Source organism: Arachis hypogaea, chromosome 2 (assembly GCF_003086295.3).
Source record: "Arachis hypogaea cultivar Tifrunner chromosome 2, arahy.Tifrunner.gnm2.J5K5, whole genome shotgun sequence".
NCBI classification, from domain to species: domain Eukaryota; kingdom Viridiplantae; phylum Streptophyta; class Magnoliopsida; order Fabales; family Fabaceae; genus Arachis; species Arachis hypogaea.
Window position 1 is genome coordinate 101673476 of NC_092037.1, and position 14220 is coordinate 101687695.

The 14220-nt window shown below is 29.7% G+C and overlaps 3 protein-coding genes and 2 non-coding genes across 5 annotated transcripts; 4 read left to right on the forward strand and 1 right to left on the reverse strand.

Moving 5' to 3' along the window:
• Positions 1–13: 13 nt before the first annotated feature.
• On the forward strand, positions 14–3614 carry LOC112758461 (protein ORANGE-LIKE, chloroplastic-like). The gene is made up of 8 exons (XM_025807148.2): positions 14–917; positions 1048–1174; positions 1680–1802; positions 2245–2331; positions 2605–2681; positions 2758–2885; positions 3058–3194; positions 3427–3614. The coding sequence occupies exons 1-8, from the start codon at positions 736–738 to the stop codon at positions 3502–3504; spliced, it is 939 nt and encodes a 312-aa protein (XP_025662933.1). The 5' UTR covers positions 14–735; the 3' UTR covers positions 3505–3614.
• Positions 3615–4048: 434 nt separating this feature from the next.
• On the forward strand, positions 4049–4128 carry TRNAL-UAG (transfer RNA leucine (anticodon UAG)). The gene has a single exon. It is a non-coding gene; the product is annotated as a tRNA-Leu (tRNA).
• A 99-nt stretch (positions 4129–4227) lies between these two features.
• TRNAL-UAG (transfer RNA leucine (anticodon UAG)) lies at positions 4228–4307 on the forward strand. Its single transcript has one exon. It is a non-coding gene; the product is annotated as a tRNA-Leu (tRNA).
• A 70-nt stretch (positions 4308–4377) lies between these two features.
• LOC112758473 (ubiquitin-ribosomal protein eL40 fusion protein-like) lies at positions 4378–6481 on the forward strand. Its single transcript, XM_025807167.3, has 5 exons — positions 4378–4642; positions 4816–4902; positions 5448–5550; positions 6006–6072; positions 6190–6481. Exons 1-5 carry the CDS (start codon positions 4540–4542, stop codon positions 6214–6216), a joined length of 387 nt encoding a protein of 128 aa, XP_025662952.1. The 5' UTR covers positions 4378–4539; the 3' UTR covers positions 6217–6481.
• A 73-nt stretch (positions 6482–6554) lies between these two features.
• LOC112758467 (beta-fructofuranosidase, insoluble isoenzyme 1-like) lies at positions 6555–11734 on the reverse strand. Its single transcript, XM_025807160.3, has 7 exons — positions 11489–11734; positions 9173–9181; positions 8204–9063; positions 7736–7894; positions 7402–7640; positions 7022–7112; positions 6555–6913 (listed from the first exon to the last, which is right to left on the reverse strand). Exons 1-7 carry the CDS (start codon positions 11673–11675, stop codon positions 6734–6736), a joined length of 1725 nt encoding a protein of 574 aa, XP_025662945.1. The 5' UTR covers positions 11676–11734; the 3' UTR covers positions 6555–6733.
• Positions 11735–14220: the final 2486 nt, after the last annotated feature.

Consider the following 14220-nt stretch of genomic DNA (forward strand, 5'->3'; position numbering starts at 1 on the left):
TAATATCTTAATTTTATATATTTATTATATTTAATATAATGTATTTATTTTAAAAATAATTAATGAATATAAAATAAAACAGCTTTTAACAAATTTAAATTGATTTTTATTCTCTCACAGACATTTTTGACATGCATATGCTTTGTCAAGACCAAAACATGTCATAAGGAGAAGAATCTTTGGACAAATATGCAAGTATCTACCTAAGCAAAGTGACAAAAGTGTTAAAAACATTTTTTTTTATTCTAAATCAGTTTCTAAAATATTTTTTATTAGATATTTTAATTTTTAATAAATTTTAATTATTAAATTATTTATCAATTTTATATATTATTAGATAAATCGATTTCTATATTAAATTATTCATTTATCTAAAAAATTTAACAATTTCTTAAAAGCTCTTAAAAATAAAAAAAAATTAATTTCTATAAAAATTTGATGTGAGAATTGATTTATCCGATTTAATAAGTAATAACTAAAAATTTTGATTTGAAGTAATACTCAACATCATATATAACAAAAAATTGGACATTCTAGTTAACGGTGAATTTGCATGTCCTGTAAAAATAAATAAATAAATAAATAAATAAATAAATCTATCTACCTACAAGAGCTGGCACATTCGATGCACGTGTTGTCATGGTGACGTATATCAAACATGGCTTAGCAACTTAACATGTTATGGATTGAACTTTCCATCACTTTCCATTCCATGAACTCATTCATCAAAAAACAATGACCATCTTCTCTCTTCAGTCTCAATTTCTTTCATGCAAGATTCCACAAATTCCATCACACTCTAAAGCTTCAATCTTCAGAGAAAACACCAACCAACAATTTACTCTGTCTGGAGTTTCATTCTTGAAGCCAAGGATTACTCTCTGCTATTCTTCAAAAGATGGTGACAACACACCAAGGTTAATAATATTAATAACTCTAATCTTTTTGTTCTTTTGGCTTTTGGGTGTCTCTAAATCCATTCAAAGTTTGAATTTTTGCTATTTGTTTGAATAAAATTTACATTTTTTTTTCTTTTGTGGGGTGAAGTGAAAGCAGCAACTTTTGCATCATTGAGGGGCCAGAAACGGTTCAGGATTTTGTTCAGATGCAGCTTCAGGAAATTCAAGACAACATAAAGAGTAGGCGCAATAAAATCTTTCTTCTCATGGAAGAGGTATTAACTTTTACTTTAATGAAATAGTATTAGTAATAGTTTGTGTTTCCATATTGGAATCAAGGTGGTAATTGCTGCCATTATATATGCATTTATATATAAAAAAATGCAGTGTAAACTCAACAAAATCAACTACTAAAATCAGCCACGGTATATTTTTGTATAAATGCAAATTGTTGTTTAACTCATTTTCAATGTATATTTTGTATTTCAGTATGTACTCTATACGGATAACTGATTTAGTTGCTGATTTTTGGTGTTCATGTAGCATGTTTGTTATATATATGTTTTTGTTTCCTGCAATTTCCACATTGTAGTGCAACTGCATTTTCGTACGAAGATGATAGCTGAGATATGGACAAACATCTAACGGTTCTTGGTTATCATCTTTGCATTAAGCTACTACTCTAACCATCTTCATATTTCATATCAGTAGTCACCTATATATCTTTGCTTCCAAAGAAGAGAATGATAATAAGAACATAGTTTTGAATTCATATGGCAGGTGAGAAGATTGCGTGTGCAGCAGCGCCTAAAAAGTTTGAGAAAAGTTGTGAATGAGGAGGGAGAGGAAGAAACAAATGAGATGCCGGAAATTCCATCATCAATTCCATTCCTTCCTCATGTGGTAAGTGTTGGTTTAGTTAAGTCTCTTCAACTCTATTATGAATTATGCTGAAATATAGTGCTGTTATTTATACCCCTTAATCACTATAACTAATGGACCTAATTGTAACTAATGAGACTAAACTAACTAATAATGAGCTTAAGGTCATAGCAATATGGAAAACTTTGTTTTGATTAGGATATAGTTATTGAATGAATCATCCTTCAATGGATTAGTGGTGTATGAAGAGAAACATATTGCAGAGGAACACCAATTCAAAGTAACAAAGAATCCTTTGTTCTACAAATCAAATCAAACCATTTTGTTTCGAATCACTTCAAATCAAATCTATCCATATACTTTTTTTTTTTAACATTCGAAGCGAATCCTTATGAGAATGAAACAAAGCTAAAGCATTTGACATTATTTTCTAATCTTCTAACTGTTTTTCCTTTTGAAGTAGACTCCCAAGACTCTGAAGAAGCTCTATACAACTAGCATAACATTCATGTCTGGAATAATTGTATTTGGCGGGCTTATTGCGCCAACGGTATTGTTTCTATTCATGTATTTTATGATAGCAGATAATCAAACTTTACTGTTACATAATTTCAATGTTAATCATCCTTGTATCCTTCTTATTCTCCCTGTCTATTTTCTTGTTCAATAACATGTTCTAAAAGCTTGTAGAACATTCTTCTGTTGTGACAATTTGGAATTTTGGGGGCTAGCTTGGTTTCAAAGTTATGCTTAGATTAGATATGTTGATCTCATCTGTTATATACATGCATTCAAATATTGAAAGCATTTAAATTAATGGCAGCTTGAGCTAAAATTAGGCATTGGTGGAACCTCATATGAAGATTTCATAAGAAGCATGCATTTGCCTTTGCAACTAAGGTACATTGTTTAACTTTTTTTTATGAGTATCTGGTTTCTCCATCAAATATTTGATCACACTTTCTTGTGAATCCAGTCAGGTCGATCCGATTGTGGCATCGTTTTCAGGCGGGGCAGTAGGCGTGATTTCAGTGCTGATGTTAATTGAGGCTAGTAATGTTGAGCAGCAAGAGAAAAAAAGGTGCAAGTATTGCCATGGAACCGGTATGTTTCCTTTTCTTTGGACATGTTCATTCTCCTTGAGACTCTCAAATCATGCAGTTTTTAGAGATGTTGAATTGAAAAAACTCAACTCTTAAACTTATTAAGGTTTAGAAGTTGACTAAAAACTTTAATAATCTTGCTTGTTAAACTTTTATGGGAATTACTTGGACAGGATACTTAGCTTGTGCTTGGTGTTCGGCGAGTGGTGTATGCTTGAACATTGATCCTATTTCGGTGTCTAGTACATCGACAAAACCTCTGCAAGTTCCGACAACCAAAAGGTGTGGAAACTGCTCCGGTTCCGGAAAGGTACATGTGTCATATATTCCAATATGCTTCATTTGTTCATAGAATACTTTGAACTCTTATGTGAAATAGATTATGTGTCCAAAAACACTATAATGTGAACTAATTAATTGGTGGAAACTCAGGTGCAGTCGACTTCACGTGAAGTTGATAGCTGAGATCACCTAATTAATTAGCTTTTTTAAATGTAATTATTGTTGGTATTTTGTAACTAATAATCAATAATGTGTTGTAGGTTATGTGTCCAACATGCCTTTGCACCGGGATGATGATGGCAAGTGAACATGATCTGAGAATAGACCCATTTGACTAACTCTAAACTTTGATTTTCAGAACTTGTAATTTTGCTACATTCTCTCAACTTATATATGTGATACTATTATACTTTGCAAGGAAAGTTAATCATACCTCCATTTCATTGAATTTGTAGGGTTAAAATCTTTGTCAAGTTCTATTCTCTTTCCTAGTTTCACTTTAACGTAAGGTTTCCACACATGTATTTTGTCAAATTAGCTTTTATATTGATCTAAAGTATTTTACATGGCAATTTTCATTGAGAAACAGAGAAAGTAAATGAAACCGTCGTGTTAAGTTATTGTTTAATTTTGATATTTTTTTGAATTTAATTTTAATACTCCGTCAATATAAAATACGTGCATCTAATTACGTAACGTCATATCAGCAAAAATAAATACATTTTACATTTATTGCGTAAATGATCGTCTAATAGAAAGGATGTAATTATACAACTTTGCAAATTGTTAGGTTTTATATTATTAGGGCATCAAAATTAAATTTTATTTTTCAAATAAAAGTTGAGAATAAATTTACAAAAATTTGCATTCGCCAGTATATGAGACAGTTTGGCCGAGTGGTCTAAGGCGCCAGATTTAGGCTCTGGTCCGAAAGGGCGTGGGTTCAAATCCCACAGCTGTCAATGTTTTCGTTTTTCATTTTTTATTATTGGGCCTGTCTACAATTAGAGGCCCAAATCTTATTTCCTTGAATAACATAAGCCCAATAAATCATCATATAAGACAGTTTGGCCGAGTGGTCTAAGGCGCCAGATTTAGGCTCTGGTCCGAAAGGGCGTGGGTTCAAATCCCACAGCTGTCATTGTTTTCGTTTTTCGTTTTTTTTATTATTGAGGGCCATATCATATTTCGTTGAACGACATAAGCCCAATAAGTCGAGCTATCTTTAGATCTTATTCTCTATACCAAATCCAAGCCCACTAAGCCCAATATAAACCTCGCCCAAATGAACAAAAAGAAAGAGAAACCCTAGAATTCAAAATCATATATAGAGAACTCAAATTTTCACAGCGCCGAAGAAGAAGAAGAAGAAGATGCAGATATTCGTGAAAACCTTAACTGGGAAAACCATCACTCTCGAGGTAGAGAGCAGTGACACCATCGACAATGTCAAAACCAAAATCCAAGACAAGGAAGGTATTAGTTAAATTATTTTTATTGCTTATTTATTTTTAATATCATTATTTTTAGCTACCAATTGGGAAAAGCTTTGGACTTTGAATTGAATTTAGGGTTTCGGCTCAATTTCACTTTCTTTTTTGGATACAAAAAGAAAAAAAAATTGAATTTTGGGATCTGAATTTGGGCAGGAATCCCACCTGATCAACAGCGTCTGATATTTGCTGGGAAGCAGCTTGAAGATGGAAGGACCTTAGCTGATTACAACATTCAAAAGGGTAACTTCAATTTTTTTTAATCTATTTTTTTCCCTCTTCATTTCTCTTCCAATTATGAATACTTATGATAGCTACTAACTATATAAAAATTCCATGTATTATTAATTGAATCCCAAGTTACATGATTAGATTATAGTATTATACTATGTTATGCTATCCTAGCTTATGTTAGCTTACTCTTATAGACGGTAGAATGATAATTTTTTGTTGGAGTAATACCTTAAATCATTCCCCCAAGGAAATTTTAGTTGAACATTTTTAATTCTCAACAAATTTTAATCACCAAATCAGTTCCTAACCTTTTGTTTTGTTCAACAAATCAATCCTAATGTCAAATTTTGTCTAAAAAGTTAGACAAATGAATTGCCTTCGTTATTTTATAAAGACATAACAGTCCCGATGAATTTTTAAAACTCTCATATAAACGGACAATCTAATGTGAAGACTGATTTATCTAACGAAATAAAAGTTTAAGAACTGAATTTAGGGTATTACTCATTTTTTTGTGACCTTGTTAAACTTTTTATTGTTGTGGTTTGTTTCAGAGTCTACTCTGCATCTTGTGCTGAGGCTCCGTGGTGGTATCATTGAGCCTTCTTTGATGGCTTTGGCTCGCAAGTACAATCAAGACAAGATGATTTGCCGCAAGTAATGCTTTTCTAACCTAACCTGCAATTGTTTGTCTTCTTTTTTTGTTTTTGGCATTTGAGGGTTCCTAATGTTTTCTATTTGGAATTTCACTTTCTTATTGTTGATCATAGGTTGTATGTATACCTTAGTAGACATTAATTTCAACTAAAGTTGTGTTTATCAAATTAATTTTCTGTGTATATGAATAATGAGTTCTTAGTAGACAATCTTCAAGTTCAATGTTATTTCTCAATATCTGCTTTAGCATATGGCTCCATATCTTGCTTTTATTTGTTTGAACACTATTTACTTTGTCTTGAAGAGGAACCTTTTTTTCCTAAATGTTCTGTAGTTTACAAATGGAGTCTTAGTAATTGGTTTAGTGTACTAATAAGGTTGAATTACAGATTGTAAGTTTTGTGTTTCGCCATTTCCTTTATTCACCGAGTTTCAAAATTTTCGTTTTTTTTTAGATGCTATGCTCGTCTTCATCCAAGGGCCGTAAACTGCCGCAAAAAGAAGTGTGGCCATAGTAATCAGGTAATTTTGATATCCGAACCATCCATTTGTAAGATATAAATTCTAATCTTGATATAGTTTGTGTTTTGTTGTTAAACCACCAAATCTTGAAACATTGTCTTCTTTTTTTCTTTGCAGTTGAGGCCAAAGAAGAAGATCAAGTAAACTATGTCTGTTCTTGTTTGTCTTCTTCAGTGTTGTGCAACTCCTACAAGTTTTCATTTTACAATTGATTTCATCCCCTTTTTGGTACTAATGGGTTTCAAACGGTTTTGGACTTGTTTTGTAGCATTCAACTATACATACTTTTACTTATGATGGCATTATGATTTCTACCATTTTTAAATCTTAAGTCTTGCTTATTAACATTCTCTTGTTAATGACAATTTGTGATCATGAAAAAAAAAATCACAACAATGATTAATCCAAACATATATGTCTCATAGAATATAATTGCTCATGTAGAATATATATTAATTATTGAACTAGTCCTAAATTACAAATTTCAGTTAAAAACTTAGTATATCAATTAAGCATCAAATGCAGGTAGCACCACCATGCATGAATACAAGGCTAAAAAGTTTACACCTTCACTTATAGAATAAGACAAGGAATAATATTATTTACTATCTCAATATTAATTTATTCAATTGAATTTATTTATATTGATTTATAGCCAAGTTCAGTTTATATTAGCAGATCTCATGCTCCATGCTTTCAAGCTCTTCACTGTGATCTTCTCAGTACCATTGTTGAACACAAACAAGTGAGCATGATTATCCACTGCTAGGGTTGGATAAACCCTAGACAATATGTTTGTTCTTCCTCCGGCTCCAAAACTTTCCACAACGGAATGATCAATCTGTCATTAAAAAAAAAATGAAAAATCAAGTGTTAGTAATTACTATGGAAGAAAAAAAAATTTAATGAATGGGATAGATACAAAATGAGGGATTGTAGTTTCACATACCAAACTCCTAAGAGAAAGTTTCTTATTGGCTAAATTCACATCTACAAATCCAGCAAATGATGGCTTGTACAGTTCATTAGCCAAAGAGGAACTGTTAAGAAATGCACATATTAGAAGGCATGCAAAAATAATTTTTTTAGGACTTCAGAGTAATAAAAAATTTGTTAGAAATCAATGTGTCTGATTTTAAATTTGTTAAGAACTAATTTGAGTGTTTCCTCATAATTTTCAATAATAATATAAGTTAAACATTTTGAGTAGATTTACTAATAAAATGAGTTAAGAATCTATAGTTATTAACACATGATTTTTGCTTAATGTTTTAAAAACAATGCAAAAGTGGAAGTTATGTCCTCTAATTTGCTTAGAGAAAGACAGACCTTGATGCATCAGAGCACATGAGAATCACATGCTTATTTGGAGCTTTGAAAATCCTAAAGAACACAGGAGTGAACTCTTCCAATCTTTTTGAAGCCAATGTTAGAAGGCCAAATGGTCCAACCCCACCTTGAATCTTTGAACCCTTTTGGGCACAAAGATCTTGTGCATTCACCCAACTAGGATCAAATGGCTCTGCTTTGTTCAAACTTGAGAATGAGAATGTTACTTCCACATCAGCCTACAATAATATATATATAAGCATAGATTACAAAATATTATATGTGTAATTATTATTATAATAATGTTAAGGTTTTAATTAACAAAGAAATTGACCTGAGCAGCAGTAATCCCTTTCACTTCAAAATAATCTCCCTTTTGAAGTATTTGATTGCTTGTCTGAACTTCTTTTTTCCTAAGATTGTTTAACTCTTCCACAGGCCATTGTACTAACTGTCTTCCACTAGGATCAAGCCACACACTTCTTGGAATCCCCTGGAAAATTTAATATAGATAGATGGAAAATAAGTAAAACTTTATAAAAACAGAAGTGCTTAGTTATTCTTGCATGAATTTAGATAAATAAAATGTGTGTTAAAAAATGTTCTTTTGTTAGAAAAATGATAAAATAAAATAATTTCATATATGTAAAAAATTCTTCAAAAATTAGAGTTAAAAAATAATTTTATAATAAAAAGTTGATTGATGCTGACTAGTTAAAATTTTATTTTTTTATAACTTATTCAAAATTAAATCATATAATAACAATAATTTAAATTTGATTGCATGTAAATAATAAACTACCTGAATTCCTGCCCATCCTTTTTTAACATCATCTTCTGTAGAATCTGATTCATTTGCCCAACCCCATATGATCCTTCTATTTTTGCTAGGATCAAAAAATGATTTGGAAGCATAAAAATTGCCATAATCATATCTAAGGCCTCCCCAACCATCCTCTGAGGTGTTATCCGGAATATACTTATCCTTCTTCCATAAATATGTTCCAACCGTGTAATAATCATACCTTGTTACATCAAGGCTATTTTTGAGAACATGTTTAACACTATTCCCAACTATGGATGTGTCTAACCCTTTTTTGGATCTCAATGAAACCGGGTAAAGATCCGGGCATTCCCACATACCCGTATTTGGCGCCGAATGGATCGGGTGTTTGGCCCGAACCCAATTCACAAAATCCTTACTGTTATATAAATATGCTTCCCCTCTATGTTTTTTCTTTGCACCAACTAGCATCTTCCAATGTCCGTCTATCCACCAGGCCGTGGTCGGGTCGCGAAACGCGCTCCCGTTCACGCCCTGTTCTATGATCGCGATCGGGTTGTAATCGTCCGGTTTGACCCATTTTGTAAGAAATGGGTCGGATGCATTGGCGGGTACGGCGTAACATTGTACTTCATTGCTCCTCTCGTCAATAACACCGGTATAGAGGATTATGGGCCCTCGACCCGGGACAACTGTGGCCGATCCGGACCAAACTCCATATCGGTCAAATGGTTTGTCCGGGTAGAGGGCGGGTTCAAGTACTTTCCAATTAATAAGATCCCTTGATACTGAATGGCCCCACACAATGTTACCCCAAACAGAACCTTTTGGATTGTATTGATAAAATAGATGGTAGAGTCCTTTGTAGTACATAGGTGCTATGTTGTGAAAAAAAAAAATTAATTAGATGTATGGTTAATGAAATTAAAAATGATAAGAAAAAATGAAAAAATAGGAAAAACAAACATGAAAGGAAGGACTACTCACCATTAGGATCTGGTTTGTTGTGATTGATTATTGATCATTGCATGCGTAGATATAATAAAACACAATGAATAATGCATTAGAAACCAAAGAAAATTATTAGTTAGCAAAATGATGATTATAATTTATAAAGCATATATATGTGTAATAGTAGTATGTAGAGTATAATATAAAATTTATTTACAATATAATATAATTGTTCAATGTATGTATGTATGTATACTTTTTTTTTATTTAAAAAAATCCTTTTGAGTGAATGCAAATTAAAGGATAAAGAACTAGTAGCCATTTTTGCACAATTACTTTAAAAGCATAGAGAACCCAAAATGAAAAATGCATCATTGCACTCTTAAAAAACATAGTTCATGTGCATTGCACTCTCTCAAACAAGCATGTTAGCTACTTCTTCCGATCCATGATGTTTCAACAAAGGTGGGATAGCAAACAAGCTCTTTATTCTATGTGGTAATGCTAAGGTACTAAAATTATCAAATAAAATTGACCAATAATATATATTATCAATTTATCACACATTTAGACCAATTCATATATATGTAAAGCATATATGCAATTTTCCATATGTGTTTAATATCAATTAGGATTTCATCTCCATCTTTGAGTGTGTGAGTGGTCCAATATTATTGGGAATGTGGAAGTGAAGGTTCAAGCAACTTGATAAGAATAGGGTGGGCTAGGTCACTCTCATTTCCAAGCATGCAATTTAGGGTTCATAATTACTAAATAGTAGTTGATTATTTTATTATTGTGGATGACATCAAAAGACTACTATTTTAATTAAAAAAAATTGTTTAGTATTTCAAATTTTATGAAGGGATATTAATTCTTAATAATATATTTTTTTTCAAACACATGACACAAATATATAAAATTATTTTTTAAAAAAGAAAAAATGTATCTATCATTTCAAATAAATAAATAAATCGGAGTCACCTTTATTTTTTTAATTCCTTTTGCAAATCACATCTTTGTACTTGAAAAGGTATTCCCTAGCTACCCTAAAATTTCCCTTTTTGGAATATATAATTAAAGTATCTTATTAGGTGTAAAAATTCCAATATCATATACAAGTGTTGTCACCTTGTTGGATTCTCCAACAAAATCACCAACCACACTTCAAGCTCAAAGGAAATGATTTATCCACTTAAAAATTTTCCTAGCTATATATTTAATAATAGATTAAATATTGATTATATTTTAACATTATTTTAAAATATTAATTATATCTACATATTTATTTAGTATTTAGAAGAAAATGTATATATACACTAATATATTGACATAATTCTTTCATCGGTTAATAAACTATGGACTTACATAAAATTAAATAAGTTTTACCATCAAATGCAATATTAAACAAAGTTACATTATTTCAACCTATAAATAAAATAATTAAGTATGGTTAATCAAATTATACTTTTTGGCCAATAGAAGACTTCCGCACGCATTATTTTGGCATCAATTAGAGAAGGCCATGCAAAAGGTATAATAAAGTTGATATATATGAATTTGTATATAAAAATAAAGATGATTTCTTTCTCCACCATACTTCTATGAATTACCAAAATGATGTCAAAGGGTTATCATTACCACATCAAGAATGGAAGACAAAAAGAACTCATTTTCATCATAAATTTTTTTACATTTTTGCCATAAAAAATTCGGGTTAGATATATACTCTTTGCTCCAATGACCAAAACCTTAGATTCATAGTTTTTTTTTTTTTTGAACTTTGGGTACCTTTATTTATATTTTAAAAATAATCAAGCTAATAAGCATATAATCTATGGTTTAATTTATGTCACCTTTTCGTTTACTTTTTTCTTTTTATATTAGGAATGAAGTCATTCTCACTTGCTTAATTAAAAAAAAATAAGTAATTTCAAATTATTTTGTTTAATCACAGTAATCATCTAAATTAGGATGACAATTTAGCTCAAATTCATTATCTTATTAATATTTTAACTCTCAAGTCAAGGTATGTCATGTGCACAAAAATAACTTCACTTATTAAGACTTAGATAACAATATAATACATAGAATAAAGGGATTAACCAAATTTTAATTTCCTCCATAGATAATTGTATAACTAAAATAAATCAAATGAAATTATTATTATTTTTATCTGTGCATGGTTTATATATGAAGATGCAAGGCAAGAATACTAATTAATGTTCAACACCCATCCAAGCATTATAATATATAACAAATAAGATTTAAAAAAAATGCATGCATGGTAGGGCTAGCTATGGAGAAAACTAATAAAAAAAAAAGGAAGAGAGAAATTAATAAGAAGGTTACCATTAATCCAATTTCTAGGAGGTTGAAAATGGTATCCAGTTTGGTGAAGTGTTCCCACAGATGGTGCTGAAATGGATTGAAGCTGAGGGTATATTTTATGAAGCCCTTCTACTCCATTCTTCTTGTTACATATCACATAAAGTGACCAAGCAAGTATTAAAAAGTTAAGGCACTTTGGGAGACCCATTAAATAGAATAAAAAAAAATAGTGTATAATATAATGAGGGTGGAATTGATGTATATAAGAGTTTATGAATGAATGAATGAGATGCACCCATTGCCACTATTTATACAACTAAGGGAAGAGAAAAGGAAGGTAGAGATATATGAATGTTATGTACTCAAAGTTATTGAAACCAATTTGGTCTAGTAGTTAGGTTACTAATCTATTTAAATAAGTGTTGAGAATAAGGTAGAGAAAATCAAAATGTTACATAAAATTGAAAAAGTAAATTAAGTACATAAATTATAAAATCTTAACAAGATTTAAATTGTAAAATCGTTAGACTTAGTATAAATTTTGTAAAATTAATTGGTTCATTTAAAATTATAATATCGGAAGATTTTAAGAGTTAAATGGAGATTTTAGTTACTATGATTGGGAGTTTGAATTCTATTTTGTATATGTAGTAATTTATTAGTTAACAATAAATCCTTAAATGAAATTTTGATCTGCGATGAATTAGATCTTGACCTATTAAACGGTCAAATTCCTTGAGAAAAAAGTGACTGTTCTCATTAAACATTATATTATATAATATAGTTTAAATTAATGGTTATATGTTCATTTAATATATTTTTAGTTTCATTTTAATGTGTGCATATATAGAGCACAAAATTTTTATTAATATTTAGTTATATACAGATTATAATGTTTTAAGCAGCAATAAAAATTAAACAATCTTAGCTTGGTGATTTGACATACATTGAAAAAGCTCATCACTTTCAACCTTTAATTTTTAGGGTCAACCCAGTTGTATTTCGTTCTCACTTTAATAATTTCACCTTATCCAACTTATTTTTCATTTTTGAATTATTTTGCAACTTCTTCAATGGACGAGCAGTATTTTCATTTTGAACTACATAAATAATAAGATAATAACAAAGAATATTGTGATGAAATGTAATAAAGAGATATTCCTAGTTCTTAGTGTATTTTATCATATGAAATGGAACTTAAATTTATATAAAATTAATTATATATATATAGAATTAGCTCACGGTTTGTTGCAACTTTATTAAAGAACATTCTAGGATATAACTTGTGGTAATAACTTTTGCAATAGAATGTAGTGATGGAATCATGAATCATTCCCTTTGACTAGGTTGATAATAATTATTTGTTGCCTAACAATATTTTGTTTTCATCTTCTAGACATTACTCTTGGAAAAATATCAATGAACCGAGTAAAATGGATGGTGGTGGGTGTAGGAAGTTGAGAGAGAGAGAGAGAGAGATTGTGTTATAGTTAAACTTGTATTCTTTAATTATTATTATTATTTGGAATAAAAATATTTATTGTTCTATTGTATCTAAACTTTAATTTTATCTTTTAAAAGAAAAAAAAAAGAAATTAAAAATATTAAAATGAGTCAAGTATGAATTATAACAATTCAAATATTCAGCAAATTAAAGTATTTTTTTAATCATTTGGTATGTTTAGCTAAAGCAATGTGCTGTTAGAAACAAAATAGTTATAAAATTAATGTAAAAAATAATTAATATATCAAAGTAAGAAAAATATACTGTTGCCAATGAGTTATAACTCAAATGATATAGTCTTCTTATACTCAATTAAGAGATTACGAGTTCGAGTCTCCTATCTTTGGTAAAAAAAAAAAAATGCTGTTACAAAATGGCCTACATAGATTTGAAGTAAAGAGATAATGCAAAGCAAGAAAAGGTTGACACTTCATCTTGAAAGAGAGTACTTGTTATAAATTAATTAAGTCAAATTAGTTTATGATGAGGTTTTGGAATAGAATGATATCATGCTTAATTAGCAGTTTTTTTTATGACCTCACATCAATTTTCTTTTCCCTGTTGATTTATACATACTATTGGTATTGTGAACTAACTCTTCTTTATCATTTGCACTTTTGTCTTGTTTGCCTTTGGGCTATTACTATTTTTGCCTTGGATAGATTTTGATATGATTAAAAAATTAAAAGTTCCTCATCACTCCAACTAATTTTATAGAATTTGAAACTATCTATGCAGTTTAATTACCTCTGCGTATTCAACTTATTGGTTTTCTATCTATAAATTTACTAAATGTTTAATAATTTAATCATTGGATGAAATAATTATCTATATAAAGTTCATGATTTAATTTATAAAATTTAATTTTGATACACAATATAAAGTAGTTTTATATATACATCAAATAATGCCACATCAGTAAAAATAACTAAATAAAAAAACGAATGTAATTGTACGACTATGTAAAATGTTTTACATAATCAATGCATCAAAATTAAATTTTAATTTATATTAGTGTATGATTATCATCAGGTTGATTCGAATGATAAACTGTTCGAATTTGTTTAAGTTCTCGAGTTCAAGATTTAGTGTATACAATTATTTTTTATGGGAGACTCACCCATCATAACCAAATACGTAACTCAAGTTGGATTCGAATTAGTCCAGTATGGATAAATAGTTTAATTAAACTCTTTTGAAAAAATAGTTTAAATAATAAATACTAATATTAAAAGTAACTTATAAATAA